The sequence below is a fragment of the Leptodactylus fuscus genome, chromosome 1 (genome assembly GCF_031893055.1).
Source record: "Leptodactylus fuscus isolate aLepFus1 chromosome 1, aLepFus1.hap2, whole genome shotgun sequence".
Taxonomy (NCBI): domain Eukaryota; kingdom Metazoa; phylum Chordata; class Amphibia; order Anura; family Leptodactylidae; genus Leptodactylus; species Leptodactylus fuscus.
Window position 1 is genome coordinate 291,269,195 of NC_134265.1, and position 12,665 is coordinate 291,281,859.

Genomic DNA, 12,665 nt, shown 5'->3' on the forward strand with positions numbered 1-12,665 from the left:
GAAATATTGCTTAGTGAATAACTCTAAGGATAAGGCCCTATACTGAAGAAACGTAGTGTTTTTGGCAACAGAAGAAACGCAGATGAAAAATGCACTAACTTTTACAGGACCAACAAAGTGAATGAGATTTTGTTTGACCTCATATACACATTGCAGAAAAAAAGTTGGGGAAAACCAGTGCATTTTTTTTTAAAAAAAACACGAGAGTGTTACTTTTATCTGTGTTTCACTAGATGGGGCCTTAGCCTTATAAGAGCCATCATCCAGCAGTGAAGACTGTCCTGATGAAAATGAAAATTAGATCCTGGATGCACAACTTGTTGATAGTTGGAAATTTGTCTAATGTTAATATTAAGGCTGAGGGCCCATGTTGCGGAAACGCAACTTTTTTTGTTACAGATTTTTTGAACCAAAGCCAGGAGTAGATTTAGAAGAAAGTAGAAGTATAAGAACTTCCTATATATTTCCCATTCTTTTTGAAGCCAGTCATGGCTTCGCCTCAAAAAACGGCAGCAAAATCTGCAACTAAAAAAAGCTGCGTTTTTACAATTTGGGACCTCAGCCTAAAGAGATTTCTCATGAACATAACCATATTTAAAATTTGTAAACAATAAAAAAATAAATAAAAAATTAATCCATTTAAATTTAAGTTTTAACATTTTCTCTAACTTTTTTATCGGTTACAATTTTTTGTCTCAGTGGTTGACAATGGCTATAACCAAGAACTTTCTATGGTCTTGCCCTTGTCAGAAATCCTGCAATGATTTACTTATTTTTACTTATTGGGGGCAGGTTATCACACAGGAATAGTGCATGCAAGAGAAGGTAACTCAGCCACAGTAAGGATATCATGGCTTGGTTTCTGACTGGTATCAAACCATAGAAGGTTTCTGCATTCATGGTTCTAAAATTCACCACTAAAGCCTGGTTCACATCTGCATTGGGTATTCAGTTTAGCGTGTCCGCAGGGGGACCCCTGAATGGAATAAAGAACCCATTGACAAACGATGAGCTTATGAAAGCACACAGACCCCATAGACTATAATGGGATCCGTGTGTTTTTAGCACGCTGTCCACGCGAGTCATGCATAAAAGAAGGCAGTTGTTGAAGTACTTTTCTGTCCGAATGTTCCGTGTGGACAGCGCACGGAAAACACATAGACCCCATTATGGTCTATGGGGTCCGTGTGCTTTTATAAGCTCACCGCTTGCCATTGTGTTTGGTATTTTGTTTGGGGGTCCCCATGCGGACTCTCTGAATGGAATAGCAAATGCAGATGTGAACCAGGCCTAAGCTGATTAGAGAAAATCTTTAAAAGTTTGCAAAATTTGAATTATTTTTATTGGCAAAATTGTTTAACTTTGGTTTATAAATTTAAATATGGTTATGTTTGTAGAAATAAAATTATCCATATTTGTGCAATGCTACAGAATCATAAAAAGTGGGTACAAGTCTATAGGCACACATATTAACTGCCACATAATATTAAATACTATTTAGTGTTGATTGTTAATCTGTATTACTGTGACAGCGACTTACATCATTTATTCCTTGGTGACAGCTGCCTTCTCTTTGTTTCTTTTTCCTGGTTGCTTGGAATAACTGAATACATCAGATGAATGAAGTTGAGAGCATAAACTCCGAGGGTGAGGCAATTCAATGTTCAAGTCACCCCATTAACGGGTAAGCAAGTACTACTGAAATGTTATCTTGTTTGTATCAGGACAGTATACAAAGACAGGGCAGCAGATACAGTAAGGTATAGTTGATATGACTATTCAGTAGTGTTTAATATTTATTATTTTAGTAAAATGGACCTAGTTTTTAAGAAAAAATGTCTCATTTTAACAGCCATGAAAACATATACCACAAAAAATACAGGGAAATAAACCAATAATACAACTCCTATATAAAAGAAATGCACATCTACAGTACTATTTTCCCACTGTATAAACTTTAAGGCACACTTCCTTAAAATATTGTCTTCCCTGGTATTACTAAAGATGCAGTGTATAGTAAAAGAAAAAAAAATTAAGCATATACCTATAAAGCAGTGCCTTAATAACACATTGTAAAATATACTGATGTGTTTCTGTACACTTCTATGAAAAAGCAACAATTTTAATAAATAGCACATCTGATATATTGTGGTTATAAGTAATAGTACAAGCTTAAGTGTTAAGTATAAAATATTGTAACATTCACAGTTTTGGGTGATCAGTGTAGTTTTTGTTGTTCTAAGTGCCAAAAGCCACTTTAACCCACTAGAACAAAGTAAACGCACATAGCCGCAAAATCCTATTATATAAAGGTATGGCAGTAAGTGTCATTGTACAAAATCACATATACTGAAATGGTGGGAGATACAGACATAACAATGCAAAGACTCCCAAAGTCCAGATGTAATGCAAGAGTTAAAAAGTTCCAAAAACACAAATGAAGTGATTGGTGATAGTGAAGTCTTACTCAATGGAGAGGATTTGTGCTTATCGGGGAACATACTTTTGACACACTTACTGCCAATATACTGGCATCTCATCATTCATTTTATGCTATTGGGCTTGCCTGTTTAAGAGATGTTTTAGAAACATCAGTGTGCATGGTAGACATAGCAATAGTCTCGTAATCGTCTTCTCGAGATCTAAAATCACAGAAATTAAAGAAGAACTGTAGGTCCCTCTGAAAGTTTTTGTTGAGAAAACCATAGAAGATTGGATTGACACAAGTAGAAATCATTGCTGTCAGATGACATATCAAAAATAACAAGTTATGGTTGCAGGTTGCAATAGCCTCATGGTTCCAATCAAACACCAAGTTGAAGATAAAAAATGGCAGCCAACACAAAGCGAATCCAACCACAATGGAAAAGAGCATGATGTTAATTCTCTTTGTTTCACTGGATCTGTATTTATTGTCTCTCATCTTATCCATCATATTGTTCCGTCTTTTTAATCTGAGGAATATCTAAAAGGAAAGAAAAATATTAAATTTATCCATATTAATTATTGCGTCTAGAATTATTTTTGCATATTGGAGGAATGTATAGAGTTATTTCTCTTTTTTTTTATTGTAGATTGTGAGCCCCATATAGTTATCACAGTTGTAACAAGCCAGATACCTATGCATACATACAATGACTATGGACAGATTTTTTTTTTTTCACTAAAAGTGAGTAAAGAAAGTTTCATTTGAATGACTGCAGACTGAGCTCAATGAGTAGTTGATGCAGGAAGGAAAACTGTATCATTTCAGCTACAGTGATAACAAATTTTTGGAGTTTTTCTACTTTTGTTTACTTTTGTGTAGGAAGGTAATAGAGACTTTGTAAGAGCAGAGTGGATAAAAGAAAGTAAGATAACAGGACAGAAGTGATCTGCATTGAAGCAGTAATTTAAGGCGTTATCCCTTCCCTACCTTTCAGCACAGGTCATTCAACACACCAGCTGGATACAGAAGTAGAGGTCATTGTTAATCTCAAACACACATAGATTTTTATATATTGAAGAGCAGAAGGTCAGGGACATGTCACTGTTGGGCAGAGTATTCCCCAGGAATATGTTGTCCAACCTTTACCTTTATCCTATCTCTATTCTATCTGTTAATCGAAGCTGATCAGAGTTGTAGAAGAGACAGAACTAATATAATGAGTTGTTCTCTATACATTAAAGCTGAGTAAGAGATACAAATAAGACCTCACTGGCAAATAAGACTACTGTTTGTGCAAAATTGTATTGGCCTTTTCAACTTGGATAAGAAGGAGTTAGGAGGAATCCTAAAGCATTAAAATAAAATAATGCAATAAACTGTAGCAACATATATGTTAATTGTATGCAGATTCTGCGTGCAATATACCACGGAGGTTAACAAAATGAGAAGGTTACCTTTGTATAGCAGATAAATATAAAGAAGAGTGGTCCAAGGTACTGTACAACAAATAGCAAAGTTGTATATGAAAGTCTGAATTTCTCCTTTGGGAACTCTTGCATGCACACATATTTCCCAATGTATGAATCAATGCTTATATTCCGAAATGGTTCATCTGTTAGATTATTGTATATCATAAAAGGCAAGGAACCAGCCATGGCTACAATCCATATTGCAGTGATTCCAACACAGGCATGTCTATTATTTGGTCTCCATCCGCGAGGATTTATGATGAGTTGGTGACGTTCAACAGCAATGAGAACCAAAGAGAAAATAGAAACGGTGACTGAAACACACTGAATATATTCATTCAGCTTACACATTACTTCTCCAAAAATCCAGTGATCCATCAACGTGTAAACCAAAGTAAACGGGAGACACATTATTGTTGCCAAAAGATCAGAAAATGAGAGATTTACAATTAAAATATTGGTGACATTGCGCATCTCTTTTTGCTTCAATATAATGATTATGAGAGCCAAATTTCCAGAGAGGCCAAGTATGATAACAATTCCATAGGCCAGACACAAGGTAAAAGTTATTGCCAATGGCAAAGTACAGTCTTCGTCTAGCTGCAGTATGTTGGTTAGATTTTGGAAGAATGATTCATTAGATGGCTGATTGCTGTAATCTGTTGAAAAATTCATCTTGTAAATTGTCCTCACAGTACCACCAATGACAACGAAATGTAGCAAGGACACTCAGAGGCCTCAATGTTGCAAACAATATGATTTTCTAGCTTCCATTCTGCATGAGGTTATCAGTAAAGTGTTCATGCTGAGACCAACTATGGATAATCTGTGGAAACATGAAATGCAAAATAAAGTTAAATTGGAATTTGATATAATCCTTCTTTTATCTGTCTACACAGCAGTTTGGTAACAAATACATAATATTATTCTCATGGTTATTAAAGGTATTAAGGAAATTGACTAGAATTAGTAACTTAATGGCTACCTATCTGCTCACAGCTTTTATATTTTGCAATCTTCAAAAATTCTCTTCTGTTCAATGAAACATAATGTGACGTCAAATTTACACTTTTCAATTTTTGTCACTAATATATTCATTTAGCCCTAGAATTTACATATTCTTTAGGGATTAAAAGAGAAAATTCATTCTACAATGTGTAATGCACTTTGTCCCAAGTAGGAAATTATCCCACATGAGGAGGTAAGCTGATGTATAGGGACACTGTAGGGTAAAGAACAGAAGCAGCGCTATCAGGATTTTGGAGGGCAAATTTTGCTGGAATCTGTTTAAGGCACCATGTTATTATTATTATTATTATTATTATTATTATTATTATTATTATTTATATAGCACCATTAATTCCATGGTGCTTTACGTTTGGGGGTTACATACAATACACAGAATATACAGGTAGATATAATACTAACAATGACCAACTGGCACAGTGGGGTAGAGGGCCCTGCGAGGGCTTACAATCTATGAGGGAAGGGGGTTAGAGACAGAAGGAGAGGGGGAGACTGTATAGATGGCAGTGTGGTGATAGTGTTATTGGAGGTTGTAGGCCTTCCTGAATAGGTGAGTCTTCAGGGCCTTCTTGAAGCCTGTGATTGTGGGGGTCAGTTTTATGTGTCGTGGTAAGGAGTTCCAGAGTATAGGGGATGTACAAGAGAAATCTTGGAGACGGTTGTGTGAGGAGTGGATGAGAGCAGAGCGGAGCAGGAGGTCATTGGAGGATCTGAGGTTACGTGTGGGCAGGTAGCGGGAGATTAGGTCAGAGATATATGGAGGGGACAGGTTGTGGATGGCTTTGTATGTTAACGTTAGTAGCTTTAACTCAATTCGCTGGGCTATAGGTAGCCAGTGGAGGGACTGGCAGAGGGGAGCAGCCGATGAAGATCGGGGGGGTGAGGTGAATTAAGCGAGCAGCGCAGTTTAAGGTGGACTGGAGGGGGGCGAGGGTGTTAGCTGGGAGTCCATGGAGAAGGGTGTTGCAGTAGTCTAGGTGGGAGATTATGAGGGCCTGGACGAGCATCTTGGTAGTTTCCTGGGTGAGGAAGGGGCGAATTTGGTGGATGTTCTTGAGCTGGAGGTGGGAGGAGGTGTTGAGGGCTTGAATATGTGGCTTGAAGGATAGGTCAGAGTCCAGGGTTACCCCAAGGCATCGGGCCTGTGGGACAGGGGTAATTGTGGTTCCGTTAACTTTGATAGATGGGTCAGGTGGAGGGGCCATACAGGATGGGCTGAAGATGATAAACTCTGTTTTCTCCATGTTGAGTTTGAGAAAGCGGGAGGAGAGGAAGGAGGCTACAGCCGCTAAACAATCTGGAATTCTGGCCAGCAGGGAGGTAATGTCTGGTCCAGAGATGTAGATTTGGGTGTCATCGGCATAGCAGTGGTACTGAAAGCCATGAGATTCTATGAGTTGGCCCAGGCCAAGGGTGTAGATGGAGAACAGGAGGGGTCCTAGGACGGAGCCCTGGGGGACACCTACAGAGAGAGGGCAAGGTGAGGAGGTGGTGTGCGAATGGGAGACGCTGAATGGGCGGTCGGTGAGGTATGAGGAGATCCAGGAATGGGCCAGGTCTGAGATACCAAGGGATGAGTGAATTTCTAACAGGAGGGAGTGGTCAACTGTGTCAAAGGCAGAGGAGTGGTCGAGGAGGAGGAGGACAGAGTAATGGCGCTTGGCTTAGCAGGTCGTTAGTGACTTTTGTTAGGGCAGTTTCAGTGGAGTGCCGGGGTCTGAAGCCTGACTGAAGTCTGTCAAAGAGCAGGTTGCATGAGAAATAGGAGGAGAGTTCGGAGTGGACATGCTGCTCAAGAAGTTTTGAGGCGTACGGGAGCAGTGAGATGGGACGATAGTTGGCAGGAGAGGACGGGTCGAGGGACAGTTTCTTAAGTATAGGAGTGACAGTGGCGTGTTTGAAGGCTGAGGGGAAATGTTGTATTTGGAAAGCTCCTGAAGTGTCAAAACAGTGGAAACCCCATTAAAATAACCCATTTTGGAAACTAGACCCCTCAAGAAATTTATCAAGGGGTATAGTAAACACTTCGACTCCACAGGTGTTTCAAAGATTTCTTTTTACCTTTGAGATTTGAAAATGAAAAATTACTTTTTTTTTTTTTTTACAATAAAATGTCACTTTAGCCCCAAATTTTTCATCTTCACAAGGGGTAAAAGTAGAAAATTTACCCCACATTTTGTTACACAATTTCTCCTGAACATGACAATACCCTATATGATGATATATGACCCTGATATATGGGTACACAGCAGTGCTCAGAACGGACGGAGTGCTAATTGGGTTTTGGAGGCTAGATTTTGCTAGAATAGTTTTCAGGCACCATGTCTCTTTTGCAGAACCCCCAAGGTTCCAAAACAGTGAAACCCCCCAAAATGTTTCCACAATTTTGGAAACTACACCCTCAAGGAATTGATAAAGGTATATAGTGAGCACTTTGACCCTACAGGAGTTTCACAGAATTGGGCCAAGTGAGGAAAATGAGATGTTTTTCTGTAAAATGTTGATTTAACCCCAATTTTTGCATTTCCACAAGGGGTTAAAAGAGAAAATGCACCCCATAATTTGTTAAGAATTTTCTCCCAACTACAGAAATACCCTACATGAGGATGTAAAGTGATGTATGGGCACAATATAAGGTCCAGAATGGAAGAAGTGGTATTGGGATTTTGGAGGAGGCTGGAGAATGCTGGAGAACACTGGAGGAGACACAGATGAAGACCACAGTAAATCACTGCGGTAATGCACCAAAATGCACACAGGACAGCACGGACACTGCTCTGCTCGCAATTCCAAGAGGGAATGATGCAAGCAGAGCAGTGACCGTTAGTTTACACTGTCCTGCACGCCTGCAATTGGTTGGTCTGTGCGAAATACCTAGCGCACAGGACGTAATAGTACGTCCAATGTCGTTAAGGGGTTAAATATTAGAAATAAACCTACACTTAAACAGAAATAAGGTCAGTAATAATAGAACATTATATTAATGAAACTGTACTTATGAATATACTTTTATAATAGTCTCCTAATGGGTTTGTCAAGAGTGCATATCATAGCATTAAGGTTTGGTCAAGAAGTTCTTAAGCTCAAATTTAAAAAAAAACAGATGTAGAAAACAAAGTAATTATCTGAAAATAAACATGGAACGTCGTGGAAGAAGCTTTATGAGTTACTGCTGCTTGATCAGAAAAAAAATGAGTTTACTTGAATGCTTGACTGAAGCAATTAATTGATGGACCAAATGAAATAGTACTAAGGAAGAGTGTAATCATCTTCCCGCAGTGGTAATTAGCCGAGACTCACAAAGTCACAATTACACTTTGTCTTATAGTGACTCACAGAGGAAATGGAATTCCTACTTTCAACAACAAATTATGGATCCATATACAAGCCAGAATGGAGAGCTGGCACAACAAATATTTCTTACTCTAGAAGACTCAGCACATCCATAGATTGCTTTGACAGCCCATTACTTTCAATGGTCATGTTGTAATGCTTCATGTCACCTGTGGTGGCACTACAGCAACATCAACACTGACTACTTGTAGCAAGACTTCCCCACAGATCACAGTTGGTTGCTGTGGGTCAAGGTAGTAATGAATGGCTTATTGTCAAAGGTACCCTTCTAACAAAACAGGCCACATTTACCTGATGTTAGGTGAGGCAATAGTTGAAAGCAGGACGTAGACAGGACCAATGGTATCATGGATCATCGTGCGGCTTCTTTTCAGTGATATGTTCATTTCAGTGAATTGTTTATTTTAGCATACAGACTTGCAAGACACACGGGCCAAAATATTTGTCCAAAGTATCTCCTATTAACTCATGGTTATTTTATTTTTTTACAGGATACAGCCAGGTTCCATGTTGGTTGAGGATAAATGAAGTGCTGGAAATAGTGTGATAAACAAATATAGGTGCTGGGCAGCCTACCTGATATAATAGTATGGCTGTAAACCAGCATTGTGCACCTCACATTGTCATGTGACTGACGCCTTATCTGTGTGCACTTGGAATACTAGTCATCTCTATCCCATAATATATTAGAGGTGTGTAAGTGGATGTTTTATCAGTAACTTGCACATGTGTGATCTCCATCATATACCATTTGGGCCTGTCTGCATTCTATTGTTTTACCTAAAACCAGGTAATGAGACCTCCTATTAAAGATATAATTTATGAACTACCCTTTTACAAAGATATATTGTCTAAAGAGGAGAAGTCTTTTAAATGTTTACTTTGGAACCAGTGTTATTACTGTCTTTAAATAAGAATTGTAGTAAAAAATTTTTTAGTCCCCTCCATTTAAAAATGAATATGTATGATGTATTCAATAACTTACTGACAGTTTTATTGTGAAGTTATGTGCTTTCCATCTAGAGTACTGACCTCCTCTCTGCTCATCTGATGCATACAACCTGTATGATCAGGAGGTTAAATGATCAATACAGACTTATGGCAGTCATATTGAGGCCATAAAAGACTTGCATTGTGAACTTAAGCTCCTGTTTATATAGGAAGCACTGTGTGCATCAGAGGAACAGAAAGGGGGTTAGTGCTCAGAAGGAGAGCTCATAACTTTACAGTAAAGTTGCCAATAAGTTATGCACCAATATTACATTACACATAGTAATTCATTTTTCAAGCTGGGGAACAAAAAAGCATTGGAGTGCTTCTTTAAGGTCACATCTATCCTAGGAAATATCTAGCTGTTTCTCTTTTATAAACCTTTAAATTATAGTGGTTGATGTTTCTAGTTATTACATGGCATACTTCATAAAATGTTACCTTGCAAAAGCAATTTAGGCACCTCCTTGCAAATGATATGTCATGCTTAGAAAAATGCCTGTCCTACTACAGAACAACACCTTAGACAAATAATATTACCATTCAACATGAAACAGAATATAGATCATGTTCAATTATTTATGTTGCCTTAAGCAAATTTTTCTTCACAATTTAAAAATAGCATTTCAGGTTTGCAGTTCTTACTTGTTCGTGTAGAAGCTAGGAGGAGAATGAACAATATTTTATTTTGCCCTTACTATGGTAATATAACATTGTAATTGAAAACCATTTCTTAGCTACTTTGGTAACACACTGATCATCATAAAGGATTTACCTGAATTTAAAAGGCAATTTTTAAATAAAACCAATAAGTCTGTTAGTTACGTTGCAGAATACGAATTTCACTGAACTACAGATTTAGCAAACTTTAACTTGTCTGAACCCTGATCTTAACGTCATTGAGTCTGCCTGGGATTACATGAAGATACAGAAGGATTAGATCAAGCCTATATAAACATAAAATCTGTGGTCTGTTTTCTGAGATTTTTGGAACAACCTCCTTGTGACTTCCTTTCAAAAACAATATGCAATTGAATATTCAAGGCAACGTGACCACACAAATTTTTCATTGAATTTATATCTTTCTTTTGTTCATTCCCTTAATTTTCATAATTGACAAAAATAAACTTGTTACCTTTCACACATTCCTAAACAGTATACATACCAATAAAAGTCTTAAAGTAGCACATCGTAGTCAAACAGTTAAACATCATTTTTCAAATTTACTTGTAAATGTATTCTTCATAAAATTCTGAAAATGAAATTAGACTTTCCGTAGCAGTCCTGATTTATAGTTTGTATTATAGTCCAGAGAATTCCCAAGTATACTGACTTTAGAGTTAAACGTTCCTATTCCTTCTGGGCTTAATATTTGCACAAAGCGTGTGCTTATTAATTGCTTTCTGGAAAGTGTAGTCTTTACAACAGACAGAACAAAAATCTAATGTGGGAACAATTTAATAGAGGTATCACATTTCAAGAATCATGTTCAAGCTTGTAACTTAAGCTAACTGAAGTGTTTTACCCAATACATTGCTTTATCTATCTTGCTCCATTTGCCAGATGTAGCATAAAATTCCTTCCCGGAGTTTTGTATAAACTGATAAATGAAATGGTTTATAAGTAAATAAATATTAGAGAATAACGGGGCAAAGAACAATGTATTCATTCCATGGAACAAGCACATGCTACAATATCATAGAAACCTCGGAATCTCACTTAATCCTGTATTTACAATAAATCTTAATTGAAACCTGAAATTATTCAACTGCAATTAATTAATTTTGTCAATACCATGATTGGTATATTGATGGAAATAAAAAAGATCATGCCTGGTTACTGCTGTAATTAAAAATTTAAAAACTATTTCACATTTTGATTTCTGATATCCTAGACGGATTTTTAATTCCAAAAATAAATGTAATATCGTCAGCACAATCGGGGAGATTTATGAAGACTGGAATTATTAATGACCGTCTTCATAAACCCATCACCAGCTGAGGATGTGCCTCATTTACAGTCCTATGAAAAAGTTTGGCCCCCCTATTAATCTTAATCATTTTTAGTTCTAAATATTTTGGTATTTGCAACAGCCATTTCAGTTTGATATATCTAATAACTGATGGACACAGTAATATTTCAGGATTGAAATGAGGTTTATTGTACTAACAGAAAATGTGCAATATGCATTAAACTAAAATTTGACCGGTGCAAAAGTATGGGCACCTCAACAGAAAAGTGACATTAATATTTAGTAGATCCTCCTTTTGCAAAGATAACAGCCTCTAGTCGCTTCCTGTAGCTTTTAATCAGTTCTTGGATCCTGGATAAAGGTATTTTGGACAAACAATTCAAGTTCAGTTAAGTTAGATGGTCGCCGAGCATGGGCAGCCCGCTTCAAATCATCCCACAGATGTTCAATGATATTCAGGTCTGGGGACTGGGATGGCCATTCCAGAACATTGTAATTGTTCCTCTGCATGAATGCCTGAGGATTTGGAGCGGTGTTTTGGATCATTGTCTTGCTGAAATATCCATCCCCGGCGTAACTTCAACTTCGTCACTGATTCTTGAACATTATTCTCAAGAATCTGCTGATACTGAGTGGAATCCATGCGACCCTCAACTTTAACAAGATTCCCGATGCCGGCATTGGCCACACAGCCCCAAAGCATGATGGAACCTCCACCAAATTTTACAGTGGGTAGCATGTGTTTTTCTTGGAATGCTGTTTCTTTTTGGACGCCATGCATAACCAAACAACTCAATTTTTGTTTCCAAAATGAAGCTGCCTTGTCCAAATGTGCTTTTTCATACCTCAGGCAACTCTATTTGTGGCATACGTGCAGAAACGGCTTCTTTCTCATCACTCTCCCATACAGCTTCTATTTGTGCAAAGTGCGCTGTATAGTTGACCGATGCACAGTGACACCATCTGCAGCAAGATGATGCTGCAGCTCTTTGGAGGTGGTCTGTGGATTGTCCTTGACTGTTCTCACCATTCTTCTTCTCTGCCTTTCTGATATTTTTCTTGGCCTGCCACTTCTGGGCTTAACAAGAACTGTCCCTGTGGTCTTCCATTTCCTTACTATGTTCCTCACAGTGGAAACTGACAGGTTAAATCTCTGAGACAACGTTTTGTATCCTTCCCCTGAACAACTATGTTGAACAATCTTTGTTTTCAGATCATTTGAGAGCGGGCTGTCCATGTTCGGCGACCATCAAACTTAACTGAACTTGAATTGTTTTGTAGAAAGAAATGGTCCAAAATACCTTCATCCAGGATCCAGGAACTGATTAAAAGCTACAGGAAGCGACTAGAGGCTGTTATCTTTGCAAAAGGAGGATGTACTAAATATTAATGTCACTTTTCTGTTGAGGTGCCCATATTTTTGCAC

The 12,665-nt window shown here is 37.9% G+C and overlaps 1 protein-coding gene across 1 annotated transcript in view; it reads right to left on the reverse strand.

The window, feature by feature from the left end:
- Positions 1 to 1,556: 1,556 nt before the first annotated feature.
- NPY1R (neuropeptide Y receptor Y1) overlaps positions 1,557 to 12,665 on the reverse strand; it is a 46,912-nt gene continuing 35,803 nt past the window's right edge. The window contains exons 2-3 of the mRNA XM_075265734.1: positions 3,883 to 4,723; positions 1,557 to 2,965 (exon numbers count right to left, since the gene is read on the reverse strand). Of these exons, the coding sequence (XP_075121835.1) occupies positions 2,549 to 2,965; positions 3,883 to 4,572 (1,107 nt within the window). The 5' untranslated portion in view covers positions 4,573 to 4,723 and the 3' untranslated portion in view covers positions 1,557 to 2,548. The remainder of the gene's footprint in view (positions 2,966 to 3,882; positions 4,724 to 12,665) is intronic.